Source organism: Adiantum capillus-veneris, chromosome 20 (assembly GCF_014529385.1).
Source record: "Adiantum capillus-veneris isolate H3 chromosome 20, ASM1452938v2, whole genome shotgun sequence".
Lineage (NCBI taxonomy): Eukaryota > Viridiplantae > Streptophyta > Polypodiopsida > Polypodiales > Pteridaceae > Adiantum > Adiantum capillus-veneris.
The window spans coordinates 79,277,463-79,290,975 of record NC_140950.1 but is presented as its reverse complement, the minus strand read 5'-3'; the positions used below and the strand labels follow the sequence as shown (position 1 = coordinate 79,290,975).

At 42.1% G+C, this 13,513-nt stretch overlaps 1 protein-coding gene across 1 annotated transcript; it reads right to left on the bottom strand.

Annotated features, from left to right (window-relative positions):
- LOC147432804 (uncharacterized) lies at window positions 1-1,157 on the bottom strand. Its single transcript, XM_086491649.1, has 2 exons — window positions 292-1,157; window positions 1-213 (listed from the first exon to the last, which is right to left on the bottom strand). The coding sequence occupies exons 1-2, from the start codon at window positions 1,046-1,048 to the stop codon at window positions 188-190; spliced, it is 783 nt and encodes a 260-aa protein (XP_086347775.1). The 5' UTR covers window positions 1,049-1,157; the 3' UTR covers window positions 1-187.
- Window positions 1,158-13,513: the final 12,356 nt, after the last annotated feature.

Below are 13,513 nucleotides of genomic sequence, written 5' to 3'. Positions count from 1 at the left end.
CAAAACTAACAAAAGTTGTGAAAGCGAGAGCCAAAACATCGTCCGTATCAAAATGGGAATCACACTCAACCACTACAAAATACCAAAAATCTATACTTGAACTTGTATCAATTACATGAAACCACAAAACGCAACCATGAGAGGCAAAGGCTGAAGAAATCGAAACGTTGAAGGCAGCTAAAATGGATCAATCGTAATGGCATCCACCCTGGCCTGCAAACAATCAAAGAGAAGTGTGGGTTATTATTCGGTGCACAACAAAATGAACGAGAGAGAGAGAGAGTTAGTTACCGGGATCCGTAATTGAAATTAGCGCAGTGCCGCCGAAATCACAAGTGACTTTCGAATGTTTATCCCGGCGACCCTTCCAGTAACCGTTGAAGGCAAACGACGCATGCGCCGCCAGGTTGTTGGGCTGGTAGCAGGCCTCGCCAGGCTGGATGGACTTGCAGATGCTATCGTCGATGCCACATGCATAATCTAACGCTACCTGTAACGCTTTTGGGTCGGCACTTGGATTAGCTACGCACCAATGGTTTCCATGAGAATTTTGCCCAGATGAGCCTTCATTTCCATTGTCGTTGTTGTTGTCATTGCCGCCACCACCGCCGTCGTAATCACCGACGCCGCCGTTGCCGTTGCCGTTGTCATTGCCGCCGTCGCCGCCATCATTGCCGCCACCATCGCCGCCGTAATCGCCACCGTTGCCGTTGCCGTTTCCGTTTCCGTCACCGTCACCGTTTCTGTTGCCGTTTCCATCGCTGTTACCGTTGCCATTTCCGTCACCGTCACCGTCACCGTTTTCATCGCCGTTGCCGTTGCCTGAATCACCACCCGAGCCTCCATCACCATTGCCTGAATCACCACCCGAGCCTCCGTCACCGTTGCCGTTGCCATCTCCATTCCCTCCCGATTGCTTGGGTGACGATGGGCCGTCGGGTGAGTTGTCCTGCTCAGTACTGCCGTAAGTAGCCCTGATTGACAATCCAATTAATAGGGCCGCCGCCATCATGAGAAGTACGCCGCGACGATTGGTGAATGCGACCATTTTGTTTTGCTGCTAGGATTCAGGAATGGTCTAGGGACGTCTGCCTCGACCGCGAACCAGATTCTCAGAGAAACGCTCAGGGATGATATTCCTGAACGCTGATGTTAGAGAAACGCTCACTTAAACGTTCACAAGAATGTCTGTATGTGCAACTCCTTTTATACAGGCCTCGGACCAGGTGCACGACAAATGTCGACTCGAATATTTATAAAAAGAAACAATTTTCCTACCCGAAGGAAATAAGGGCAACTCAAATTTTGAGGACAATTACATTTGAACTTTTACTTTTGGAACTTATTGTTCCGCATACGTTCGTTCGAAATCTATATGTTTGTACATGCAACTCAAGGCCCATTCACATGCAACACTCATAGAGGTGGATCAAGCTCACGTCACTGCAAAGCGTGGGCCTCACCTCTTCTTCCTCTCAAGGGGGGGGGGGGGGGGGGGGGTAATCTCCAACTCTCCCAAAGCAAGGAGCCAACGTTGATGATACACACGAGGCTCAAGTAGAACCCTCACATGCAAGTCTGTTCTTAGCAAGCACTTTTTGCATCCTCAAGAGTTGATCTCACATTCATATACCTGTTAACGAAAGGTTTTGGTCCCAATTGTAGCACCCTTTTTGCTGGGAGCACTTAATTATCAATTTAGGGATGAGTTTATTTTAAGCGAGTTGATTTCTCGCACAATGCCGCATCCTTCAAGAATATGGTCAACGTTCCACACATAAAGTTTGATTTTTCCGCAGGAACCCATTGGAAACCATCCGCATGACTTGTGTGCGTGCGTAGAAGGCAATGACTCGGGCCGTATCGGATGATTGGTCGTGTTTGTGGTGTCACAACAAGTGACTGTGTATATTATCATTTGTAAATGTTTGTTTTCTTGTGATATTATGTGAGTTTGAAGGTGAACTCTAGTGGCTTATATCTTCGGCTATAGAGAGGCATGTTGTGTGTGTTCCCTTCTCTCCATTTCCATCGTCTGGTGCCCCCATTGAGGACCACACTGATTTCTCCACGGCGATGTGTTTGTGATTAAAGATGTCGTAGAAATTGTGTACAATTTTCAATGGTGATGGAGATGCAGACAAATGGTCGACAGATTTTGAGCTATTTATGTTGTTGTGCGGATGCAAAGTGATGAGGAAAAGCTGAAGATGATGCCTCTACCAATGCACAAACGTAAAAAGGTTTGGTTCAATGGTTTGTAGAGTGTTGATCGAGGCTCATAGCAAAGCTACAGAGACAATTTTCGAAATGGTTTCAAAAGGTGATTACTTCAGCAGAGGTTGTTGCAAAATTGAGGACAGTATGCCAAGATGTAAGTAAAGAGTTTTCAATTTTTGGACAATTTGAGGCAGTTAGAGGTTTCTACTAGGGTTAAAGGAAATCAATATTTGAAGCTGCCAAAGTTTTTTGAGTGCTTGCATCTGGAGACCAGAAAAAAGGTTGAGTTTGATTCAAACAACTATGAAGATACGGTGTACTGGCCAAGATGAAGAGCAGGAATGTCAAGTGAAAGTTGGAGTTGGGCTTGTTAAGGCCTATAAATTATGTGCTTGTTACGGTGGTAGTGGAGTGTTCCATGGTTCAAATGAAGGTGGTGCCTGTTGTTCAAATTGTAGATCCTGTTGAGGTAAGTCCAATGGTTGATTATGCTCTTTGGAGGTTTCATCTTTATGATGTGCCTATACCGGTGATAAATGAGCTTGTAAACAAAGATAAGCCCCTTGTTGAAGAGAACTAGTGTGCTAGAAATATCATTAGGAAGAGCATTGGGTCTAGGATTGCCTCTTTATTGGACGGTTTAAGGGAGTCAAACCTTTAGTACTAAGAAAGTAATCAAAGGGGACAGCTTTTGAGTTCAAATAGTCAAAACGTCTAGTCTATTTGAATTCAGATCCCCCCCCCCCCCCCCCCCCCCCCCTCCCTCCCAAAAAAAAAAAGAGAGATTTAGAATCTAGTGGTCAAAACCATATAATGTGGCATATCTATGGAAAGAGCTACGTATTTAGATTATAGATCTATAATATTCTCTAAAATTGAAGATCATATGTAGTGCTTCTTTGGAGGAGCAATGGTCTACTATTATGCGTGTGTAAGCAGAGGCTAATGTGGAGGAGTATGGGTGACTACCGTAGTTTTTTTTTGAGGAGAGACTTGCTTTATATGGATGGGAGCGAGGGTTAGTTACGATTCTATTGAATGATAGTGTGTGGTATGAAGTGTGTACTATGCCGAAGGATGTTTGGAGTGTTGAAGGTAGGCCATGGGTAGCTTATGAGCATGAGGGGCTATGTCCTGGGGTGGAACATTATGGTAATTGGTTATAGGTGGATGGATGGGACTAATGCCGATTGTTTGATCCAGGTGGAGACTGTGTTGTGATGCAAGGGGTGGGGCAACCCACTTGAAGGTTTTGTAGTAGGTTACATAATAAAATTCTACATATGATTTTTGGTTAGCGGATAGTGTTTACCAGGTTTTGCCATATGTAGATGAATAAAGCAGTTTTATAGTTGAACATAAATGTTGAGCAAGGGGGTTGGGCAATCAAGGTGCAGTTCAAGTGTGTGGACCATGGAAGATGACATAAGTAGGTATGTATGGGCTAGCATGTGCATGATAGAGAGATAAAGCACGCACAAGGATCATCAACAAGTAGGTGGAAATTGATGTGTATAGATGATGCAGCTTTTTGGACCAAAAGGGCTCTAAAAAGAGCCTAGTTGGATGACAAGTGAAGGATGTCTCAGGTGCAAGTTTATAGCTTAGGAATGTAGTGTTCAAAGTGCTGAGTGATTTGGTCCATATGATTCATCAAATATAGCTATATGGTGCAAGATTTTTAGGTTTGAAGCTGGATGTGTTTGTTGCAGATCGAAGATGGATGGGTATGTAATGGAATTGATATTTCTATTAATTATTGCAGCTAACATGTGGAAAAGGCTTGACCGAGCTAGGCCTATGCATACGGAAATATATTTCATGTATTATTCAAGTGCTCTTTATGAGCTTCGACCATTTATGACCGGCCAGCCACTTTGTACTCACAATTTAATACATGCAAGAGGGAAATGGTCACTCTTGCACGCGGGGAGATTGCACCCAATGTCTGCATTATTATTCTCCTCTCCTCTCTTCTCTCTCGCCATGCCGAGATGTAGCACTCCGCTCTAGGAGGTGCACCTGCACGCGCTCTCTTGCTCTCTCCCGCTCTCTGTCTCTCTCTCTGTTTGTGTTGTGCTCGATTATGGATTTTTGCAAGTCAACATGTACGTAGATTTATTTGTTTATGTCTTGCTATGTGCTATTTCGAGTATTTTGCAAGGCAGCCAGGCTTCCGGCTGTAGCAGTGGTGTCAAAGCTTTGGTAATGCTCCTCTCAAAGCATAGGTGATGGAGAAACATATATATAAAGATAAGTGAAAATTATGACCTCAATTTGCAAAATTTTTATTGAGAAGTTGTTTCATGTTTCGCTTAATTATCCATCATATTTACTAATTATGCCTTAATTGTACGTTTTGCCGTAAAATAATATAGGCATAAGATTGGTAGGTCAAATATGTCCATGTAATTAAAAACCTATTTGCTTAGAGATCATGCCTGTAAATCTTAGATGCATACTTAGTGTTAATAGCTAGTGCCATTAAGAATCTCATTATGGTAAGCCGAGTTTTACGAGAACAATTACACCTCGTCTGGCTCGAAGGAGAAGATGAAATATAGGATTATTTTTCTTATAAGAGTAACATGTCCGGATAGTAATGTAATAGAAAGAATAATCCAAGAGAAGAGATCTTCTGCCTAAGGGTACTTCATGAGTGCAGTTGTTGTCACCTTAAGCGCTTGTGCTACCTGCAGTAGCTGCAACCTTTGAAGTTTGGACACAGTTTACAACATCCGTTGCCTCACAATGTCGGCCTACATCCTCATGAAAGCCCTCCCTCCTGACGATCCTCACTCTTTCGACCAACAAGCCAACATTCACTGCATCTCTTGCAACATTGTGTACAACCAGTCATCAACCACAAGTCAAAGCCAAACCCACTGTGTCTCGTCCATGACGACGGTATTAAAGCTTTAGCCAGTGAGTTCATCGATACTAGCTTATATTGCCAAAGCTATTACACCAAGCTTGTGTATTATGAACAATTCTCTATATTCAAGAGGACCGGGCATGGCCATTATAAGAATTAGGGAGATTGTTGAATTCGAATATTTTGTTGAAGCGTGCTGCGGATGGTGCATGCACCCACACAAAAAAAACAGAGGTGCTCCTGATGCTCTTTCTCTCTCACTACAGCCATGCAACTCAGACTGTTACTGCTCTCTTTCTCTCTCACTGCGCCACCATGCAACTCGGAGTGTTTTTTTCTCTCTCTCTCTCACTGCTCGGCCATGAGGTCCCTTTTAACCACCACCACCTCACGAAACTGCAGTATTTCTTTTCTCTCTTTCTCTCATGCTATGGCGAACTGCCAGCAAACTCCCTCTCTTTCTCACTTTTCCCCTCTACTCTCACTTAATGAGCGACTCCAGCTCTGCGACTCCAGCTCTCTCTGAATTCTGAATCACCCTCTCACTCTCTCTTTCTTCCTACCCCCACCAACCCAATGATCTCCTTCTCCGACGGCCAGTTGCTCACCATGCAAGCCCTCGTCACTTACGTGCGGCAATAAATATCTCTCTCTCTCTCTCTCTCTCTCTCTCTCTCTCTCTCTCTCTCTCTCTCTCTCTCTCTCTCTCTCTCTCTCTCTCTCTCTCTCTCTCTCTCTCTCTCTCTCTCTCTCTCTCTCTCTCTCTCTCTCTCTCTCTCTCTCTCTCTCTCTCTCTCTCTCTCTCTCTCTCTCTCCCTCAGATGCCTTCATGGCATCACCCACCCGGAAAATCAGTGGCACCCATAGTTCTGAGATGCAACCAATCCATCCCATGGTGCCCACCACCGCTCTCTCACCTTGTGGAGCCCAAACTACTCACTGGAGATGCAACCCTCGTTATCTCCCAGCTCTCGACCACTTGCACAAGCAGTAGGCTTGCAATCAGTTGCTCTCCACTGTACGACTCACCAACTGCCATGCAAGTATCTTAAGTAGTGCCGCTCGTGCTCATAGTTCTTGCTATAGGTCAATGAGTTGTCTCCTCGCTACATCCCACCTTCTACAAGGCTTGCATGACCACCCACTGGCAACAACCACAAAAAACAGGGCTGCAGCACGCGCCCTCCCACCCCTCGCATGGCGCGATGCACACCACCATAGAAAACGAAAAAAGGGACGACCGCTATTTAAAAATAAAAAATAAAAAAATTTTAACGAACTGCCAACCAGATGCGCAGTTCATTATTCCAACCCATCACATCATCCTCTCTATTTCCCACACCATGCATAGGGCGACAATCAATATCCCTCTCTCTATCTCATTTGATGATCGCCCACATACCCTCACCACCCGCCAATCTCTCTCTCTCTCTCTCTCTCTCTCTCTCTCTCTCTCTCTCTCTCTCTCTCTCTCTCTCTCTCTCTCTCTTTCTTTCTTTTGTAGATGCAGGTGCTCTTCTTGTTCTAGTATTGCTACAGCTTGTGGAGACAAGGCACTATTTGAGCACGTTAAGTAAACCACTTTCCTTGTTGATTGAGCACGCTCTTCAGCACACGGTACAATTTGTGGAAGCTTTTGTGGCCGGTCTTGACTCACTACCTGATAGTAGACGGACATTGAGGGAGATCTTTTCATGCTCACCTCCCCGATTATCACGTGGTGCTGTTGTTGGTTCTCCACACGCTGACTTCTTTACAAGTGCTTCGATTACGTGTGTCGAATCACTTTTTTCATGGATCTCCATGACATTAGGATTTCTATTCTTAAGGATTACGCCATCGGCAATGACATCTGCTGGAGTATTGAAATCTGTCGCTACTTTCCCATTGGTCACGCAATTACAGATTATTTTGTACCCAGCACCCTCCATGCTTGGCATGAATATGTTGAAGGGCAACCAAAATTTTGTGGCCTTCCAAACCTCAGCATACCTTGCCCCGGAACATCGAGTGGGCTAAAGCAAAACTTTGCACAGGGGAGATACGCATCACCAATAAAATTCTTTAGATCAATGCCTTCGACTTATTGCACTCACCGACTGCGTTGCATTTATACGCCCGTATAACAAAAATTATACGTATAAAACGTCAATATATGCCGTATTTCCGAATAGCCATATAAAACCGTTTTCGATCGAGATATTTTTCGATCGAAAACTATTTTGATCGAAAAAATGTATATATATACAATCGTCACCGTATTCGATCGAAAAGCATTGTGGACTTTTTTGGAGTTTTGAGAGCTTGGAGCTTCTAAGAGTTTGACAGATAGCGAGAGCGTCTTCGGTTTACAGCGGTTTTCAGGTAAATTTTTTAAATTTTCAGTAAATACTAACTTTTTTTTGTGTTGTGCCAGACTAGTGTGGTGCAGTAGTTTCGGCTCTCACCACAAAGTTGGCTTGCAGGTTGTAGGCCACTTCGTGGTGTGTAGCCATATGGCTCACAGAGGTGTGTAGAATATAGTTTCCTTTCCCGTGGTGTGTAGTTATATAACTCACTCCAGGGAAGGCTTAGGGTAAATTTAGATTCTCACTCATATGGTGTAGTAGTATATATGTCACCATAGAGATGAGTTAGGATTAGAGGTCGACTCATGGAGTGTAGTAGGCATGATGCTACACCTCTCACTTCAGAGTGGCCTATAAAATTTACAATCTTAAAGTAAATCATTATTTATTATTCTACATAGAAGCACAAAGATTAACGTTCCTCATTTTAAGAGTGTAGAGATGCATACTTTATGCCCTCTTCATCTTAATGCGACTTTCGTTATTTTGTGCTTCTATTTCTGTAGTAACATCATTGTTCATCAGCAGATGACTTGGTGTTACTCTGAACGTAGATATATACAACAATTGATATACATTTGAGATTGTTGAGCTGTTTGCTGATGGTTGTGTTGTGCGTTCCACACACTCCATTAGAAATAGCTTATAAAATTTACAATTTTAGATTAAGTTTTTCTGTCATATGTGTTACATAGAAACACAAGCATTACCACTCGTTATATTAAGAGTGAAGAGATGCATATTTTCATGCCCTCTTCATCTTAATGTGACATACTGGTTACTCGTGTGTTTCATATTCAAAAGAACATCATTTTTCATCATTAAATGACTTGGTGTTGTTTTGGACGTAAACACATACGATAGGTAACTTACATCTGCAATTGTTAATTTATCCGCTAATAGTTGTGTTGTGAGTTCCACACACTTTATCAGGGATTAGATTGATAAAAACTATCAATCTATTTTACAACACCATCGAGGACTTGTGCTGAGAATATCTCACACTAGCTGAGTTGTTCACATGTACGATTTTCCAACCCTTTAGATGTAATTTCTTTCATCATCTCACACTTCTGTACATAGCAGGGTCCAGTTCTTGTGCTGAGAGCATCTCACACTCCTCGCCTGTTTCTCTCTCTCTCTCTCTCTCTCTCTCTCTCTCTCTCTCTCTCTCTCTCTCTCTCTCTCTCTCTCTCTCTCTCTCTCTCTCTCTCTCTCTCTCTCTCTCTCTCTCTCTCTCTCTCTCTCTAATTTAATTTTCATGGTCGATTCGCACAATGTGGTTTGTAATCATAAGATTTTCTCTTTAATTTGTAATAATTTAATATTATTCAATAAATTTGAATCATCATTTAATATATATAGGTTTAACACTCATTATATAATAACTATGTTATTATGGTGTACAATCTTTTCGTAAGATTCTTAATTTATAATTTTGTCATACAGATATGGCAGACACGAAGCTAGCGAAACATCAACGAAAGTTCGTCTCCAAAGTGATTGTGAGACACTTCCATTACACGTCAGAGGCAGAGATTAGGCGTTGTTTAAACCCTGTCGCTTCGGAGCATTTTTATCAGCTTACAGAGACTCTAACCAAGTCTGTGTTTGAGCAGCTCCAGGCAGAGTTTGCACCAGCTATTTTTGACATAGCCCTCCTGACATCAAGTGCTTTAGTAAACATGGTCAAACAAACCATTGGATAGATCATGAAAACCTTTCAAGAACTGAAAAATTGTGCAATTACTTCCTTGCCAAACATAGCTGAGCGCATACATCTTGTGCAACAGCTTTACACAGAGTTCAAGAGCAAGGAAAAGTTAGAAAGAGTAGCAAAGCGTGCAAGAGTGGATGCCAGCTCTTCTGAAGCTGCTGTTGAACCAGAAATCATTCTTAGAACAGAGCCTGCAACGTCATCCGTTGCTACATTAGACCTCTCTCAGCTACCACCTATTTTACACCTTTTACCCGGCACAGCCGTCTTCAATATCCAAGCTCCACAGCTGGGAGAGGGAAGATGGACACATGTGAAGCGTGTGGGTGTCACACATCCTGCTTTCAAAGATCAAGTGTATGCTTCAAAAGTGTTCAAAGTACACTTACATGGGCCCACCATGGAGCAACAGGTCAAAGACGAAGCAACAATTTTGGATATTTCACATCAAGGTATTATGTACCCTCTTGCCATGGTGCGCCACGTGGAGCGACCAATGCTCATTTCACGATTTTGGAATGGCGGCCATGTGGAGCAATGGATCAAAGAATGCACTGCAGACGGCAGCCAGCCTGTCATTCATGATTACGTACTCACTACAGGAACAATAGAGCTATTCCAGTAGAATATTTCGCAGATCATCAATGCTCTCCTCCAAACTCTGAGGTATATACATACGCATAACTACCTCCACAATGATCTACACTCTGGGAATATGATGCTGCATTTTGGCGAAAAAGGTGTTTACGCCGGCAATGTGGATTGGGGTTCATGCACCAAAACAAATACGACAACCATTTTTCCTCCTCTACGCGATATGCAGATAGAAACGAGAAAACAATATGAGAGAGATTATCCATGGGCAGCCCCCGAATGTATATCTAGTAATCCTCCCTCCTAGACCAAAGCTATGGATATTTATTTCATGTGTCATACATGTAAACGCATTTTGAAGTTCTTACCAGAGCCCCAAGAACAAAGCAAGAGACATTTTTTGAGTAATGAAACCGGCAAGCGCCAAAACCCCAAAACCCGGCCTAATGCTTTTGATCTATCCTTATGTTTAAATGGTGCCCATAGAGTGGGTTACAACATTGTACTGACATCCGGCTTACGACCAGCTGATGATTAATGAAAATACAGTCTCATGATTTCATCATTGTTTTACTTTTGGTGTCAGATTTAATTGTATGTTTAATTGAACAAAATATCTATGTTTGTCATTCGATATACTGTCCAATGTCAAATTAATTGAATGGGTATTTAAAAGCAATGACATGTTCACCTGATATGCATATATGGAAGAAGAACTCAACCACGCTGAAGCTCGGGCAATTTTTAAAGAAGAACAAGTTAGATGTGGACAAGCAGATCTTTCTACTATTGCCAACATTGAAGAAGATGAATCTGAGTTGCAAGGCGAACCATTAACCCTTAAAGAGTGCAAAAAGATTTTCCCTAATCACTTTGTACGCCATCAACTATTTCAAATAAGTGGCAATGCAAAAGATACAGCTCCGTTAAAGCTCTCTGATTTGCAACATAAAGGACTGGCACGTGTATTGCTGCAAAGGTTTATACGACAAGAGAGATGCCTACCAAACAACAACCAAGTAGCAATCTACTTTATCCAGCAATGCTATGTTCGATATGTTTTGTTGAAGAGAGTGGATTGGTCAGATCGTCCAGGCACCGCTGGCGTTGGACGTGGACGCACTGCAGAAAAGGTGGCAGCACGCAATGCAAATAATTCAATGCCTCCTCGCAAGTGTCCTATTGTTTTACTTCCTGAAGAGTCAGAAACAATGACTGAATTAGCCAGCCAAGGACAAGTCCTTGCCAGCCAAGGAGAAACACCGGACATGCTTCGTGGCCGTATTCTTGAGCTTGAAATAGAGTTAAGTGATGCACAAGCAAAGCTTCAACGATATGAATCATTGTATGGACCTTTGCCAGATGATACTACCACTTCACATAAAGATGTTTCTCAACCATCCCCTGAGCTAGGAATTACAGATTTTACCATAGACGAACTTATAGCAAATCTATCAAACTCATAAGTCACTCAGAAGCTTTTTGTAATCTCAAAATTATATCAAACTCTTTTCGATCGAGTAATTTCCCAGAACCTTGTTGTAATTTCAAACCTACATCGACTTTATGTAATTGTTATTTGACAAGATATTATCGGCAGTTTATATTTGAGTGTGAGTGAATATGTGCGTATGAGAGAGAGAAAGAGAGAGGTTTTGATGTGAACGACAACGAGATAACACTTTCTTTTATCATATACAAAAACTTGTTGAGTAAGTATTACAATGGTACTCTCACAAATCATCTCCATTTTCAAAAACTGCAACCATATCATCTACTTCGTCCATATCTGAGCATTCTGAAACTATCTCCCATTCCATATCATCATCATCATCAACTTCTGCAGAAATAGCTTCATGCGTTTGTAAGACTCCATATTGCTTTTGAGAGGCTTTAGTTGCAATGTTTTGAGGCTTATAAATAAGTCTCATATTGCAAAAAACATACACCAAATCAGCAGCCCGTTTAGTATGAAGTCTGTTTCGCTTTTTAGTGTGCACAAAGTCGAATGCTGACCAGTTTCGCTCACAACTTCCACTTGATGCAGCTAGTGATAAAACTCTAACTGCAATGTGTTGCAACTCCACTTTCTCTACACCATACTCCTTCCACCATAAAGGTGCACTTGTTTTGCCAATGGCATCTATATGCCACGGATCCTGAAACATACCAGTTCTGTTGGCATAATCTACTCGCTGATGAAAAGCTGTTTTTCCATCTTCGTACCCTAAGAGTTGGGAGCACAGTGTTTTGAAGTCAGGTATAACTTCTTTGTTGGCAGATTGCTGATGCATTTGAAACTTAGGATCCAATACAAAATCCGCACCATGCAATGGCGTATGCAATTGCATCCAATGCTTGTTAACAATTGTAATCATGGTAGCTTTATCCTTTGCACCAAAACTGACATTTTCTCTTAGCTTGCGTATAGCCTCTAACATATACCAGTAGACCCGACCAAAAATAAAAGAATCTTTGTCAACTGCTCTCAAAAGATCTACAAATGGCTTTGACACAGTTACTATTCTTTCTACATTACGCCAAAAGACTGGCAAGTTTACTATTTGCGCACATCGACCAGCTGCTTCCTGATAACTTGGATACTTGCTGAGCCATCCATCCCATCTTCTGTCTCCTAAGGTTTCCATCAATGCAGGCTTCAACTCTTGCAAAGCAGCAAGAACATAGTATACCGTAGCAAACCTTGTCGCGCAAAATATTTGCAAAGCTTTATATGGTGACTTGGTTCGAAAAAGAGCATACGAAAATTGATGCTCTCTAATGAATTTCACCACATGATTTGCATCCAATAAAGTTTGCTTCACACATGCCATTTTACCAATATCTTTTAAAAGCAAATTTAAAGTGTGAGCTACACATGGTACCCAAGAAATCTCTGGATACTTGACTTGAATAGCTCTTCCTGCTCCTTTGTAGTTGGCCGCATATCTGTGACAATAGCAGTCACATTCTTTGGACCACCTGCCTTTGCAATTGCACGCTCATACACCCCTGCTAGGTAGGTGATAGTCTTCTCTTTCAATGAGTTGTCAATTGCTTCCGTGAACATAGCCCCTCCAGGGTTAATAAGCATTACATTGATTAAAGGTTTTTTCTGACAGTTAGTCCATCCATCCAATGCTATGGTGCATCCATATGCTGGAACAAACTCTAGAACTGTGAGTTTGAGAATGGCTTCAGTACTGTCTTTGACTTTATCAAGATATTCAGTTCGCATCTTGTTATAGTTAGGAAGCACAAATCCTTTTTTTGGCTGTACTCATCAAAGTATCTTGAAATATTGGATTGCGCATAGCATTGAAGGATATGCCACACGCAACAAATTCTTGTGTCCATTGGATGACGCTCTGCCGGATTTGCTTGTGCTAGGAACTCCTCCTGATGTAGAAGCATGTCCATGAAGAGGGTTTAATTGAGAACTTTTATCGTTTACTTGAGTGGTACACACCTCTTCTGTTGCCTCATTGCATACAGATGGTTCAATATTCGCATGAATATCTTTAGAAAAATCACCTTTATGTTTAGCTGCAAGAATCAACTTTACTGTGCGAGAATACATGGCAAATTTTTCATGAATATCTTTTGGTGGTGCCCCGCACTTTTCAACATTTCCAGGGACTTTAAATAAATGTCTTTAATTTTGGTTGCATTACCACTGAACTCGTGGCCACAAGATTTACATTTAAGTCGAGATGTATTTCTCCCAGCTTTCAACTCATGCACATAACTCCACTCTTG